This window comes from Poecilia reticulata, linkage group LG13 (genome assembly GCF_000633615.1).
Source record: "Poecilia reticulata strain Guanapo linkage group LG13, Guppy_female_1.0+MT, whole genome shotgun sequence".
Taxonomy (NCBI): domain Eukaryota; kingdom Metazoa; phylum Chordata; class Actinopteri; order Cyprinodontiformes; family Poeciliidae; genus Poecilia; species Poecilia reticulata.
In genome coordinates, this window is record NC_024343.1 from 13383836 (window position 1) to 13400462 (window position 16627).

The 16627-nt window shown below is 39.1% G+C and overlaps 2 protein-coding genes across 5 annotated transcripts in view; one reads left to right on the top strand and one right to left on the bottom strand.

Moving 5' to 3' along the window:
* Positions 1-531: 531 nt before the first annotated feature.
* On the bottom strand, positions 532-11512 carry alkbh8 (alkB homolog 8, tRNA methyltransferase). Of its 4 annotated transcripts, XM_008425518.1 has the most exons (12): positions 11366-11512; positions 10390-10523; positions 9811-9911; positions 9107-9229; positions 8792-8887; positions 8424-8528; positions 7541-7611; positions 4733-4839; positions 4428-4588; positions 3550-3821; positions 1692-1841; positions 532-1328 (listed from the first exon to the last, which is right to left on the bottom strand). In XM_008425518.1, the coding sequence occupies exons 1-12, from the start codon at positions 11504-11506 to the stop codon at positions 738-740; spliced, it is 2052 nt and encodes a 683-aa protein (XP_008423740.1). In that variant the 5' UTR covers positions 11507-11512; the 3' UTR covers positions 532-737. The 4 variants fall into 4 exon arrangements, with proteins under 4 accessions (XP_008423740.1, XP_008423741.1, XP_008423743.1 ...); XM_008425519.1 differs by lacking the exon at positions 8792-8887; XM_008425521.2 differs by lacking the exon at positions 10390-10523 and having other exon boundaries at positions 11366-11496.
* A 3663-nt stretch (positions 11513-15175) lies between these two features.
* The window catches only part of sln (sarcolipin), a 2074-nt gene continuing 622 nt past the window's right edge, over positions 15176-16627 (top strand). The window contains exon 1 of the mRNA XM_008425523.1: positions 15176-15487. The gene's annotated coding sequence lies outside the window, so the exon portion shown is untranslated. The remainder of the gene's footprint in view (positions 15488-16627) is intronic.

The following is a 16627-nucleotide window of genomic DNA, read 5'->3' on the forward strand; positions in this document are numbered from 1 at the left end:
GATGGACAATTCTTTATGGAATTGACATTGAGATTGTGGAATCTCAAGTACCTGTGTGTCCATCTGAGCAATAAGATGGACTGGAGGAGTTAAAACACTGATGTATTTTACAGGAAGGGTCAGAACAGATTCTACCCGCTAAGGAGCCTGATATCCTCTGGAGCGCACCTGAAGACCTTCTTTGACTCTGTGGTGGCATCGGCCAGTTTCTATGATGTTGTCTGGTGGAGCAGCAGCCTATCTACAGCCTAGAGGAAGCGTTTAGATCAGCTCATAAGGAAGACCAGAACGAAAGAACTCCTACAGCGAGACTGCGCAAAGGAGAGCTATTGAAGATCCTTCCTCCCAGCAGCTCCCCAGTGTTTACATCCCCGCAGTTATTCACTTCTTATATTATCTTTTTTTTTTTTTTGCACAAATATATCTTTTCTTAATTATCCTACTTAGTTGCACATTTCTTTTAATCTGCCATCTGTAAGTGCTCTGCCACTAACATTTTCTTGAATACAAAATTAAATCCACACCAGATTATAAGATTTAAAGCATTCCTTGAAAATTTGTCTTTTATTGGCAGGACAAATAAAACAGATGAGTATAAATTTCCACAGTCACAAATATTCAGCAAGACCCTCCTTTCACTTATTTGAAAGCCTCACAGATCATTTATCCGAGCTGGTTAATTTCCAAAATTGTTAAATTAAAAACTGTGTATGAGCACTTAAATTTAGTTTAAGATGTTATTCCTTCTGTAATATAACACACCAGTTTCCTTGGTCGTGATAGCTAGTTTGCACTTTGACTCCGGTCACCTCAATGCAGAGCTGCTCCAGCTCCCCCTGCTGGAAGACATGGTAATAGCGATGAAAAACAGGGACTGAACTCCCACCAGGAACCTGAGAAGTGTCAACACTTGGACTGAGTTTAGAGTCTGAACTCTTTGTGGTGTGCAAACCAGAACTGGACTCTTCTTCCACTCGTGTTTTCCTCCCTTTCAGGTGCCAGGGAACCAAAAGGTCCTGGGAAGTAAAGGCTGTGCGGTTAGTGTGAACACTAAGCTTGCCTTCCGTCATTTTGCTGTCATCTTTTAAGTCTCCAGTGTGGTTGTTGTCTAAATGACTGGCAGTGAGGACACTTGGCTCTTCGTGCGGCTCCTGGCTCTCCCCTAGTTTGTCTTTACTTTTCTCCCCATTCTGCGGTTTGTTGTGGTCTTTAAGGTACTTAGATCTCTGCTTGTTGTACTCTTGTTCATAAGCCCAAACATAGATGAGCGCCTGACCTCCAGGTTTTAGAAGTCTGAGCAGCTCCCTCACAGCTGCCAGCCGACGCTCCTGGAACACATGCAGACGTTTAAAGAGTTAACATTTCAAGAAATGGAGGGGAAAAAGGTAAGTTGGTGAAGGTTTGCAGTAGCAAGTCAAAACTATTAAAGATACCAGTTGCAATACTTGTCTATCGTCTTCTTTCCTCTCTTTCTCATCTGTGCTTCAATCACTCTGTGACTTTTAACATTTTGGGCAACGTCATCGTCTCGTGACAGCCTACTGGCCAAATATTACATTTGCAGAAATTCTCACGCAGAATGTCAATTGTATTTCAGTGGGATTTCTGGTTAGTACAATTGTGTCCAATGCATTTTATTTGTTTGTGTTGATCATTTTCATATTTTAAGTGTTTGAAAGTGCTGCCCGTACCTGTGTGGAAAAATGGTGTATAACAGCTATAGAGATGCAGGCGTCACATGAGTCCGTTCGAAGGGGGACGCTAAGAGCATCAGATACAAACGCGTTGAATCCTCTCTCTGTACAGATTTGGACCAGAGCGCTGCTGCGGTCACATCCCACCTGAGATCAGACAAACACAAGGCGAGCTAATGAGCTCAGAGCGTAAGATTTAAGCATGCCGTGTACGTAATAAAGACATCAAAAAGATGGAAGGCCTGAGGAAGTAGGGAGTAAGATGAGCAAAAGTAAAGAGAGCTGGAATGAAATTGAAAAGGAGAAAGAAGTATGGGCCAGGCAGTTCTGATAACATTTTAAAACAAAAGTCAATTCAATCAGGTTTCATGTGGTCTTCTCCGAAAAAAGAAAAGGTGAGAAAATATTTACTACACACATGCACAAGAGCAACCATTTTCCTTTCAATTGAATTTGAAAATGTTTATGGTTTCAAACTGCAGAGGAGAAGATGGGAGGGCCAGAGAGCCAGAGGAAAGGATTATTGAGCTGAAGAGAAGAGACTGAATCAAACTCAGAGAAATGGTGTGCAACCTGCATAATCACAATGTTCTCACTGATGATTTATTACAGCCACGGTCTGAGTCAAGATAAGCCGCTTACACGCTTCTCATAAATCCCCAAACACGAATATCCTCATGTGCATACGTAAACAGAAAATTTGGATATCACCATGGAAACCGAGCTAATGCAAAGGATGGCGTCATGCGGAGACCGGAGCAAGAAAACACTGATCTCATCCTCTGCTTTGTTGCGCAAAGATCTACATATTTCATGCGTTGAAGAGCAAAGTAAGAGGTTCTGTGTTACTGAAGGGTTTCCTCTACAGCTTGAACTCGAGACAACTTTTCTGGTTATTTTTATTTTATTTTTTTTAGATCAACAGCAAAACACAGGAGTAAGATGAAGATCTCTGCTGATTTCCAGGCCTCATCTGCTGTGGAGCTAAAGAGTCAATGTGGGCTTCTGAGCTTTTGATAGGTGAGCAGAAATACAGGGAAAACCTTTAAAAAATATATGTTTTGGAGTATTTATAGGAACTTATAAAACTAAAAAAAAAATTACGTACAGACTTTATTCTGATTTAAGATTCAAAGCTTCTTAAACTTTCCAAATGTTATCTTCAAAAGAAATACAAATAAGTTCTGTAAGCTAAGTTAGTTAACTTACAGAACTAAACACAAGAAACGTCTGTGGGAAAACTAGAATTAACACAAATCACCAGCACTTACAGCAGAAATATGGGGGGCTGTCTGCCAACAAAATCAAAAACTGAGCAAATGCCTATAGATGATATACACAATGTTGCAGCTCCGCTCATGTGAATGAAACACCAAACATACCAGCCAAGCAAAAATCATCAAAATAGCAAAATATTGAAAATAAAAATATGTAAAGCATGTTTCAATGCAAAAGTTAAATTTTTACTCAGGGGATCTCCTGTACGGCCCTTTACCCAGTCTCCATGTGGTGCCCGCCCAAAACAGACAATTTTGTTTTAAATTGTTTAAAAATAATTAAAAATAAGAACCGTCCTTAATAACATGTTTCAAGTTTCTCAGGAAAACAAGCACCTTTAACATCCGAGGGCAGTTTGGCTTTGTTTTTGACTTCAATGATACTTTTGGCCAAGTTAACAAAAAATGGGCTGAAATAAGAAATCATGACCCTACTGGTACCTACTGGATATCTTCTCATTTCTGGATTAGTGCCTGTTTTCGCATTTTTTAAATGACAACATGAATCTAAATCAATACAAAAGTTGTGTATTCAGGGGGTCACACAGACTGTTTCTTGAACTATGTGCATAACCCACCGGGATCAGCTGCGGGTTGACCCCCAGGTACTTCCCATTTCCACAGCCTACATCAGCCAGCACGCTTCCGGGTGGGAGGGAGGACAGGAAGTGGCAAACGCGGGGCCATGGAGTGTGGCGAGTGCTGCTGAAGTGAGAGGCGATGGCGTCGTACACCCGGTGCACGTACTCCTCCTCCAAACGGGTTGCGTTGGCGTGGCAACTAGGAAGAGAGGGCTGAGATGGCGGGGATGGGGAGGATCCTCCCTGACTGTCACAGGCAGAAGGGAAGGCTGGAGTGGGAGGGGAACATGGGACAGTCCTTTAAATCCATGAGATATTCAGCTCCAGCTGCAGCAATGCTGCATGAAGTTTAGATTTATGAAAAAAGCTGTTATACATCTTTAAAATGTCGCTAATGAGAGACAACAAATTCAGCAACTTTGTTCAAATTTAATTTGTCACAATCCATGTGTGAAAGAACTTTAAAATTTGCCACACACAGATAATCTCAACTGGGAATCGATATCCGTGAGCATCTATATGACTTTGACATTCAATCGACACTGAACGCAAAGACAAGCCGCACTTTTTAGATTTTGACTTGTAAAAAATGTTTGAAACCCTTTTTCTTCACCCATCTCAGGCACACATTGCTTTAGGTTAATATGTAAAATAACGTTGAATAACAAATATGGAGGACTGTGGTTGTAACTTGAAAATACATCATAAACACTTAAAGTATGTCATTGAATTTGTAATGAATCAACATAATAAAAGAGTCTAACCTTTCAAACTGAACATTTACTAACTTTCCTAAATACTTAAAAGGTTTATAGCTATTATAGCTAGACATCATCTGTCTCAACACTGCCATATCGGCTGTGTGCCAGCCTCACCACAGCAGCAGGGCTCGTGTCTGATTTTGCGGAAAGTGAAGGAAGTGCGGGTGCCCCTCTTGCTCAAAGTGAGATCGCCGTGGGAACCGAGGTCGGGCTCAGAATGATCAGCCGACTGTGTCTCACAAGCTGGCACCAGGTCGAACTTCCGTGGGGTAATCCTAACAGAGAGAGAATTACCCACAAACTAAAACAACCAGGAGGCACTGAAGTGATCAAGTTCAAGAGATTCAACGGTGGGAAGAAAAAGCTGGCACACTGAGCAACCAATGAGAAAAATAAAAAAAAAACACCATCCAGCTCACCCGTGTGTCCAGAGGTATCTGCTCTGCCCCTTCATCACCAGCAGGCTGCGTTCAGGCAACACAATGGGAACAACTCGGCCGTCTGGGTGACGAAACTCCATCACAGTCTGCATGAAGAAGCAGCGAAAAAGTTTTAACAAAACAATTATTCATCTAAAAAAAAAAAATGGTACAAAAAAGGCGGGTAGACAAAGGATACAACTCGCGTCTTCATCATGAAGATTCATAGCATCAGGCTGACAAAAAGTCCGAAGAAGTTAACTATTTTAAATATGTAAGATTTAAACCATTTGATCTGTGTCCTGCTGCAGAAATGTGTCATTCATTCATTCATTCATATCAATCAACCAGACTTTTTTTTATTTTTATACTTTTGATAACTTTACTAGACCACTGGACCACTCCCTGACATGACATTATGTGTATGCTATGTACCGAACATCCAAGTATATTCATATAAGCTCATATTAATTTCCATAAAAAGTCACCAATTTTGCAAGTTCCTAAAGTTCCATTAATGATTTTCTTGCAACTTCCTTTGCATTTTCTCAGAGGCTGTAAAACTGGTAGAAAAACTAAACCTTAATTTTCCAAGGTACATTTATATTTATTTAGTAATGTTGAGATGAAAAGCAGCATGTTCTTTTATGTCTTTTATTAGGAAAATGTAACCCAGGCATGTTGCACACTGAATGTTTGAATAAAAATCCAACATCAGATTATCTCTGCCCACAAGTCCTGCTCAAATCTGCTGAATTTGTCAGACCGCCATCAACAAATGTAGTTTGTGTCTGCCCTCCGTTTTAACCAGCGGAGTCACCTTCATCCCGGCGCCTGCGTTTGATCCTAATGTTTCCGTACAGCACGCAACCGCTCACGCTCTGCAGGGAAATTACATTCACACAACTTCAAACTGAATCTCTCCAACTTCTGACAGGAGGAAAATTGGATTCTGCAAAGTGATGGCGTGTGTGCGTGCGCGCATGCGTGAGAGTGTGGGTGGGCAGAAGGGAGAAAGAAGGACATGAGTTTGTGTTTTCCTGTGAAAGAGCACGAGAGGCTCCAGCAAATGATCAGATCTTTCCCTCGGACCACAGCTGAACTCATTCCTTCTTCCCCCCAGAAAGGCAAGAAAGGTCTGCACTGTTCTCATCTGAGAGAAAATTAGCCAATCAGTGAAAGCGGTGGAATGTGACTGGGTCGATGATGATGCTGGGAGAATACGCTTTTCCATAGGACTGCTCATCCTTCTCCCTCAGTCTCAGATACAGAAGCACACAAGTTCCTATGTGACATTTGAACATATTTTATTTGGATTCTGTGTGACTGATTTCTGCAAAGAAGTGCATAATTGTGAAGTGGAAGGAAGCAGATATATTATGTGTAGAATTATTTAAATGTAAAAAAAAAAAAAAAAAAATGAAAACATGTGGCAGATGGTGCTCTGGTCACATGAGACACTTAACTATTTTGATTGCTACAAAACTCTAGCTGTATCTGAAAACAACATACACACACACCATGTCCACAGTAAAGCACAGTGGTGGCAGTATATTACTTAGGAGATGCTTTTCTCCAGCAGGGAAAGGGAATCTGGCCAGAGCCAATCTGAAAATGGATGGAGCTAAACATATGGCAATAATTGAAGGAAACTTGCTAAGAGCCTGAAATATGTTGACACCATACATTTTGATGTCAAAATGTCAGACTTTTTCCAGTCATTTATGATCATTTTAAAATATAAAGCAGTGAGATGTTTCCAAAGTGGGCAGCTTTGATCACACATGTTTCATGTTTCAAAGTGGCCTAGTCAAAGTCGAGACATAAATTTGACTGAAAACTTCAGGTAAGACTTAAGAAACAATGTTCACTGATAGTTTCCATCCAATCTGACGGAGCTCAAAGATGTACTGAAATGTCAGACTGTGGTTGTTCAACACAGGTCCAGACAAATAATGACTTTCATTTGGAAAGACATTTTTAAAAACCAGGTCTAATCTTCCTTCCACTTCACAATTATTCATCACTTCATGGTTATTTATCACATAAAATGCTTAGAGACAATCCTAAAATATCTATATTTGTGGCTTTAACAGGACAGCAATGTAGTATTCAATTCAATGAATGGCTCATAGTGTATAAATACTTTGTATTTATGCTTAATAATCAAACAAGCAAATAAATAAATGCAATAATCAATAATAATTTTCTTTGGGACCAAAACTTTCAGATGGGTTCTCCCTCTATAATATGTTAATAATACCTAGTGGCCCAAATCCACAGCCCTGCAGCCACATAAAGTCTGCCTGTCTGGTTATGACATTGTAACAGATGACACCAACTGCTAATGGATTAGCCGCTATCACTCAAACAAGTGGGGTCAGTTGGGAGTCAATGTGCCACAATCAGCCCACAGAGACAAACCCATAAAAAAAATCAATACATCCTCTCTAAAGTACGAACCATTCTTGAAACCATCAACAAAAGCTAGCAGAAAGCAAGTCGTGAACCACGTTGGCAGAATGCCACAAAAACTATGATGGTGTCAAAATGTTCTCAGCAGAATCAGAAGGAGAAGATCCAAGAATCAGCAGCAACAGAAACAGCAGCAGTCTGGGGGAAAGGAATCACAGGTTGATGAGCTGCTGTTTCATCCGTGTCATTATCCCTGGAAACTGATGACATCAAATTTATTCCTACATCTTAAAGTTTAAAGCTCTTCAAATAGATTACTGCACAAGCTGAAAAACAGACAGAAAAGTTGGATCACAAGACACAAAAGAGATTATTACAACACAAGTGATTTACCTTTGCCCCGAGACTCAGCGACAGGATGGTGTCCGCAAAGGCAGAGTGGGTGTCGACGTGAGGGGGGATACCTGGAAACGACACAAATATGGCAGACTTGAAAAGCGAAACGAATCCAGAGCATTTGAGTGAAATCTGGTGTGAGAAAAGAAAAGTATTGTAGACATTTCACAACAAATCAGACATTTCAGGATAACCAGAGACCATTTTTAAACCTTTAGGACATGAATTAAAGAGCTCGGGATCCAAGGAGGAGAAACTATATTGGCGTGTTAAAGAGAATCTGCTGCCACCTGGTGGTAAATAAAAAAAATATATATATGTTTTGTGCTAATTTGATGGAATTAATAGTTGCATAAATACAGTGGTGTGGGAAAAAACTAGGACATCCTATAACAGCCTGCATGTTTCTTTGAAATATTGGCATAAAAGAATATTTAATCAAAATTTTACTAATACTAAAAAATTCAAACATAAACACCACTTCCTTCTATAAAACTGTGAAAGTTTCAAGAAAGAATCAGATCTTCATGCAAAAGCAAGGAGTTGTGTCAGAAATGTGATACTTGACGAGTGTCAAATGTTGAAAAATAACAATGTTATGTCTTCTATTTTTAGTTGTAAAGACTTCCTCAGTAAGAAGTACTTCTCTTATTCACAGAATGTTCGACACACATTCTCTGAATAAGAACAACTTTCTTTAAAAAATTAGGAAAAGGTAGTAGTTATGAGACATGATATAAACCATGCTTAAATAAATACCTAACTAAGTCTCATGTGTTGCTAATGCAACCCTTAGTTGCAATTGATAAACTGAGCAACTGTTTGTTTACTGTGTAAAAAATGTTACACCAAACATTAACTGGAAACCGAACAGACTCACCCTGTCCAGTCTCATACTGGTTAACAGTCAGCTGGTCAGGCAGGACGTTAATGTGTCCATCCTGCAGACATCGATGCAAAACAGCCAGACACTCCTCAGGAAGACCTGGACAGATAAAATATTTACACTAAGATTTATCTGAGTCATAATAATGAGAATTATATATAAAAATAAAAGACCTTTCATCAACTTCTGAAATATAGAAGGCGGGATGCAACAAAGGTAAAGTAACTAGAAGCCATACAAGACATGATTATCAAGTTACATTAAAACGCTAGATCCTCCACCTAGGCTAATCCGTCAGGAAAATGGATCAACACTTCTTCTTTATGCTTTACGGAAAGTATTATACGGATTAAAGTGACTACCTGCAGGTAATGGTTTGTCCTTGTCCACATTGTTGTTCTCGTAGCGAAATTCAAAGCCATAATGCTTCACTCTCCTGTGTTTCAAAGCTTTCTGAGCTAAACAAACAAAGCATCAAAATCTTAAGATTAAAATCGATAAAATAAACACGTGACCATTCGCCAGAATCTGAACAAACTTTACAAAAGTTATACATAGCTATTTAACACTAAACACTCAGCAAGGTAAGGGAGCTGTATTTTCCCTACTTGCAGCACTGATCTTGTTCTAAGCTTTAAAAGAGTTTAGGTTTGTGAAAGAGCAACGCGCTTCATTACCTTGGTCAGAAGTTGACCAGTCCACTGCAGCGAGGAGCAGAGCCTCCTCCTCAGGAGACACAAAATCCTTCACTAGAGCTAATCCTTCAGGAAAATGGACCCGCGCTTCCTCTTTATGCTTTACTGCAAACAAATATTAGTAACACATGCAGTGACATTATAGACACAGCCTGCAAAATCAGGTTGCCTAAAGGAAACGATTTCCAGAGACTCCTTATCTACAAGTCCGAGTCATCGCTTATTTCTTTAGCATTTTGCTCCTGAGTCAAACTTTCTTACTACAAAGCAGTTTCTTCAAGCTAATGAGAGTACATTACAGGTTTTCTTTGGACTTTAGGTAGCTCTATGCCAAGTATCAACATAAAAAAATGAGGAAATCTGACAATCAAGGGTGAAAAGAAAAACAGACAGTGCAAAAAAATAAATAAATCTTTCTACTGCCGATGAAAAGCAACTGAAAGTCATGTTTTCAAGAAATAGGTGTAGCCCAGCACACACCTGACAAAGGGCTGTCATCCTTCATCCTTAATACCAGCACTTTTAGCAAATAACTGTATTCCTAAAAATAGTTATTAGGTTTTGGGAGTACTGAAAAACATAAAATGTAAGACTGCCTTCTCAAAAGTGAAACAGAAGGATTACTCAAGACTTTATCACAATACTGTACGTCTGAGCTGCATGTGATGCTATCCGAAAATACATACCTGAGTCAACATAACTGAGATAGAGAGTAACGCTGTTCTCCCCAGACAGGAGCTTCTGCCCGTTAAGCTGGGTGTGAGCTTTCCGGGCATCGTCTTCTGATCTGGGAGAGACAAAGACAATAAAACAAGAGAAGCCAAGAAAACATTTGGGTCAAAGAGTCAATTTATTTAAACCAGACAGGATTGGGTAGTCCTGATCAACAACAAACATATCAAACATGAAAAAAACTGACTATATATAACATTTTCAAGAAACTGGTCAGAGTTGTTGGTCACAATATGCTACAATACATTTGTAAAACAAGTTGGCGCTTGGAAATAAAATGAGATGCTTTAATTTTAGCTTTTGTTGGATAGGTCTCAGTATTTAGTATTTGGTTGCTGTTTATGTTTCCTCTCCAGTTTTGTGTTTTTAACTGTTCATGTTCAGTGTTTTAACTTAGTCAGGAAACTTTAATGAAAAGCTTAAGATGGTTTCCAAGCTTTGATGAAGGCATTACTTCTTTTTAGCTTTAAATAACTTCTTCACTGGAACAGATTGCCTTAATGATAAACAGCAGATTCCTGCTGTGGTGATACCTGTATGTGACAAAAGCATAGGGCTTCTGAGGAGGCATAAACAGACTTTCTACGTCTCCAAACTGCTTCATTGAGGCAGAGAGGTCCTCACGGCTGACACCGTTCCCCAAGCCTCCGTTAGCCACCACCAAATTCTGCGGGCATGACAGAAGAAGAGGATTAGCAAGTTTTCAGCTGTCCGGTGAGCTGAATATTTTACACATTTTGTACACATAATGTACACATTGGCTCCAAGTTGATTAGGCTTTTGTTGGAGAATGGCTTACTTGAAGGTTACCAAAGGTTAGACTAGTTTAACAAGAATTACTCAGAGTCCTCGAAGTGTATGGCACAAAGAATATTAATTGTGTGTTTCATATTGATGTTTAAGTCACAGATTTTACCTGTATTTTACAAGCTACAAGGTCCCTGTCAAAGCTCCCGACGCAAGTTCTGCCTTAGTAAGCAATAAAGTTTAATTCTATCAAAAAAAATATCATGGAAGGAAATAGAATTGAACTCTACTTAAGAGAGAGAGATGTATTAATCTTAAACCACCATAATGGAAAAGAACCAAACCAAGGCCATAATGTAACTTTATCCTACAATACGCAGGTATTCACTGACTTCTTGATCTCTTCTGCAAAAAAGGTTCTTTATCTTTAATAGAATGAGTTTTGGTTGAACAATTGAACAACTGTTTAGAAGCAGTTGTTTAATTGAAGAATAGCGTGTTCTCACATTTTGTGGTCGGGTTTGTGTTATGATTCAAAGCAGAGCCAAAGGCAAAAATATCTAGCAACTTAAAACGGCACTTCCAACTTTTACACATAATGTCTACGGCTCCATATCGGTATTAATTGAATTATTTTAATAAGCTACTTTTACAAATATAAATTTTCAAATGCTAATGCATAAAACATATGCTAATTTAAACTATCCGCGTGTGAAAGTAATGATTTCTCTTTGGGATTTTTTTCCTTTCCTTTCTGTTCACCTTGGTAGGCTGCGATGCTGTACTGATGCCTTCATGCTTCAGTAAAGTGTGACTGGCCTTCAGCTGTTTTCTCAGCACTTTCTTGTCTTCTTTCCCTCTTCTGGTAGCGGCTTTCACGTTGTTTACCACTGTACAGTCCATGATTCGTCTACCTAATCTGTCCGGGTACAACTAGCACCCTCAAATTATGGTTCCGCTTGTGACGTGTGATATGTGTTAGCTGAGATGAAACAAATAAAACAGGAAAACGTAATTTCAAAACTTTGCACAGTATTTATCCTGGTAATAAAACCCAGCAATGTTTAAGGACTTGGGTGAAATTTGTACTTTTTATCGAGTTGCTATTGTTTTTTCCAAGGGACATGGTGGTATTTCTCAATGGAAAAACTAAGCACTCTATCGAAATCATACGTGCAGATATCATAGTCAAGTTTGAATGTAATGATGAAATGTTGGACTTCATACTTAATCTTATGATTAGGGAAATTGCTCATACATAAGGTAAAGTCCCTCCCAAACGTCTATGACTTCTATTACTACACCTTGAAATACTGTAAATAAGTACAAATAGAAAGACAGAATTCATACAGCTGCATCTCCAGAGCTTACTTTTGAATTACCCTAAATAACAAGAATTCTGCCATTACTGAACGAACAATAGCTTGTTCTCACAAACTATTGTGAGAACAAGCTCACAATAGCTTGTTCTATTGGTTGTTCTAATGCTGTATTTTTGCATTTTTGTTGTAGAATATTGTTTGTGTTTGTGCTGATAAAAGGTTTTGTCTTGTGTTCGTAACAAAAAATATATAACTATGTTTTAAAAAATTCAAATAGCAATTTGTTCAAACTGGTCAAAGGCAGCTCAACAACACCATTTATTAAAATCACCAGAGAATAGCTATTCAACAATAAAGTAAGAAAGGTCATTGGAGGTTTCTCACTGTTTTAGTTCAAGACTAAGAATAACCCCTTCTAACCTTGTAGATATAGGCTAAGTGATCACTCATTATTGTGAACAAATCACAAAACTTTTTATGTCCTGATGAGATGAGCGTCTGAGCAAGAGCAGTGACTCTGGGGTCCCTTTTGGCTTTAAAAAGCACTTCTACATGAGTCGTCCACTTGTGGACATTTGTCCATCTTTGTGTCCAAATACATTAATAGATTGGGGTTAGTTGTGTAACCAAGCCGTCACCTGTCCAGAGTCATCTCATGTGCCGGGCGGTGAGAGCCCTTCGTTGTTGATACAGCACGCTCTGTTTAGTCTGCAAAACAACAGCTGGTATGAGGGGAGACCACACAAATTCCCTCTCGATCACGATAACAATACTCTGCATGTCTTTCCTAAGCAGGCTAATAAAATTCTCTTTTGTTTGTCTCCATTTGTCGACATTGTTGATCGTTACAGGAATTAACAGGTGCACAATCAACAAACTCCAGCTCATTGCATTTAGACGCATTTCACTTGATTTTTTTATTTGCAGAGATGAAAAATAAAGTGTGGAAAAAAGGAGTTTGTATTAGCAAAATATGCTGAATAAATGTGTTTTGTCCATTCCCTCGGCATTGACATCAGAGCAAGCTGATTCCAATGGTTGCTTTGCAGCGCTCAAGGGCAGCTTCACCTAAAGTCCCCACCAAGCTCTGAAAAAGCTGTGTAATGGGGAGAAATGGAGTGAAATCCCCTGCATAAGCTGATGTATGTCATCACCTTCTGGAATTCAAGGTCAGCAGCCAACCAGGCATCTTTGTATCATAACTGGCTTGGCCTGCAGAACAAAGATGGACAGACAAAGAAACCAGATACTCCCTTTTAACATTGTGAGCATGATCTCACTCTCTTCAATGACTGACTGTAGGAAGATATCAACATAAAGAGTAAGAAAAAACAAAAACAAATGAAATGTTGAAATAAGCTGATAGAGAAAGGAAGTGAAAGCAGGGATCTGATTCTGAGGATGATGTGATTTGGGGCACTTTGGTTCCATTGGTAACTTTTTGGGATTTTTGACAAGATGCCAGTGACAAAGTGCCCAACAATACAACCCAGAATCAGTTCTTTTCATTGTTATCTTCACATAGAAGACCTATCTCTTCAGTTTTTGCTTGATTGATTCATAGATCAGCTATGTGGACCAACAAACAGGAAAATAGATACTTCTGTTTAATGGGCAGTTATATAGTGTGGGACATGCATAAACACACACACATTTAGTGACCTACAATGCATGGAACGGTGTCTATGAGGCTTTGTTGACACTCTTCATCTCGCCACTGATTTAGACCGTAACTCTGCCAGCTCACGTCTGTCTTGGATTCGCTCACACCTGTCGCAGTGGGTGCCTGCTCCGTTTTATTCAATCACCTTAGCACCGGATATCCATGACAATGGGAATCCCTGGGTCGCATGCTGCAGTTATCGGTGTGGGGCTGGAAGAACAGCAGCAGGATAAAGTTACATTTATTTTCATCCGTTAAATCCTCTGGGAATGACCTTGGTATTCTTTGATGGAAGAGATCAAGACAGCTGAGCCGGCGCCTTGTCCTGGTGTGCCCCTTCTGCGAGCAGAAAACGGTGACCATTGAGTGTTAACACTCGTTCGGAGATAACATGGTTGTTAGCAGCTGTTGAGTGTGAGATGAGCCAAGAGGTTTGTTGTTGTAAACTGTCAAAGCTCAAGTATAACAGAGGAGGCAACTTAAGGGTGCAACGGGAGGAGGCGACTTCTACAAATGAATTCAAATGAAATGTCAACTTTAATCGCTGGATCAAAAACAAAATTTGCATACCTTGAGCATTTAAAAAAAAATAAAGAAAAGAAAAAATCATATGAACTATTTACTTACGTTGGTTGTTTTATACATCCTTCTTTGGCTATCTGTCAACCGGTTACCAGAGAGATTTTTGGTCCAGGTGTATTTTCTCAGTTTGCAACTGGATGCTGGTTCAGATATTTTCTATCACTCCCTCAAGTTTCTAAGCTAAATCAAATCAAAGTTACTACTTACTTTTAACACTTTACTGATTCGTTCAGCAGTTTGGAAAGTAAAACATCATGAGAAAGCTAAAATAAAAATTTAGGTAATCAGGTTTTACATTCTTTTTATTTATCTTCACTAGTAATCACCCCTAGATACAATGTTGTGTTGAATAGCTGTTGTTATTCAGCGATTTGTGACTTCAGAAGGCAGGTGGAATTTATGGTCGTCAGAAGGTGTACACCACACTTTCCAGATTTTTATTTCCAAATAATCTTTAAAACAAATCAGAACTTTGCCCAGTTGTAGACTGGCATGGCACGCAGTTTGTACCTCCACTCACACCCAGTGACCCAACGCCCCAAGAAGTGTGTTCACACAAATGCACACCGTACTTTGTACAACACTTTTTTTATTGTAAAAAAAACGTGTTGTACACTTTTTTATTGTAAAAAGTGTTGTAAACCATGTACGATTTACTTTCCACATCACATTATGCACAACTTGCTTGTACAAGTTGTGCAAAATCGTTCAAAATCACAAAAAGAATCATTTCCAGTTGTGGTTTAAATTCACTAGGTGTGAAGAAGTTTGCTGGGCATGAATGCAACCACTAGGCACCTTGTGTTTTATTTTGGAGTTGTTGCTCTGTTATTCTCCTCTCCTCAGGGTATGGGTCTGACCTAGATACTGTTACACTTTCCAATATTCATCAGATGTTACAAGGATTGTGTTTGGAACAACTGCGACCCACCAAGTATCTTCAACAAGGCTGCCAAAATAACCCTCCTCTGTTGTGTGCGGAAGGGAAGGGAGACTCTGTAAGGTTATAGATGGAAAATAGTCCAGTGGACGATACTGTGGAAAATAACAGTCTCTGTTGGTCTTTTAGTTGGTGTGTGACATCAGTCTGTGTGTATTTGAGCCATGGGCGGTCCACTGAGAGTGGGCTACTTTAGGAGCAGAACCTGTCTCCGGCTGAAGCAGAAAACTGACCAACAGTGAGCAGCAAGAAGCTAACGAGGTACATCAAGAAGAGGAAGAAGCTTCCAAGAAGCAGAGGACAAGGAGGCTGTATCAGCAATAAGGGAGGACACAAAACGAAGAAAAACATCCGAACAATCCCTACAAATATACCAGGTAATAGTTGGACAGAGTATTACTTCCGTCCACTGTCTTAGCAGTGCAGTGAAATCTGACTGTGATGGTTAAGAAATTTGAAGTCTTTGAATCACCCGTCTTCCTTCACCCAGGATGTTTTGAGGGAGTCTTTGTAAACAAATACCCACAAATCTCATGTGATGATTTTCTGAATGATCTTGTTTAATTCCTTCAAGTCTCCCATTGAGAAATTGGTAAAAATGAAAAAACAAAAAAAACAAAAAAAAGGATAAATCCTTGTTTTTCTCTTTCCTGGTTCAAGTCTTTCTTGAGACTAAAGAATAAGTGCTTTAATGGTCTTGATTATGTCAACCGCAGGGACGTGAATTTATGGCAAAGGTTAAACTTCTGACTCATCAATGTAAATCTTTGACTGTCAGTGTCAGAGAAAAGCAAATTAAAAATCAAAGACACGCTTTATTTGCTGTAGATTATTTTTGCTGTGACGTTCAAACCACTGACATAACCTCACTTTGAAAAGCTAACTTTGCCCTTTTTCCTTCATATTTGACATCTTACATCCTCCAAAAAAAGTGCAGTAGCTTACAATGCTTGTTCACATAACCTTTACATAGTTGGGGAAGAAAAGCTTTAGGAATTTTTTATTTTTTTTACTTTATTTGTGGAATCAGCAGCAAAATTAATTGTAATCAGAGAAAACTGTCTAAGTGCACCCAAAGAAATTATAAATATTGAGATAACATGGCATTATTGTTCTATGGTTTAATTTGACTGGAGTGTTTCTGATGCACACATCAATTTTTAAACAATGTCCTATATTTTATAATTTGCAAAAGTTTAATGCAGGTCTTGTGTTATGCTGCCTCTTTCCAGTGTTATTTCTTCTTGGCAAATGCACTGTTGGAAACAAGATTCTAAAAGTCTTTCCAAGTTAAGCAAATATAGATTAAATTGTTTATCACCAGGATTAGTGTTTCAGTGTTGTATCACAAACTTGGGATAATATTGTGGCTCTGCTGAGAGACTGTAACAGCATATCTCAGAGCTGGTGAGCCCTCTGACCTTTTTTTCCAAGACAGCAAACACTGGCACGCACACACAAACACACACACACACACACACACACACACACACACACACACACACACACACACACAC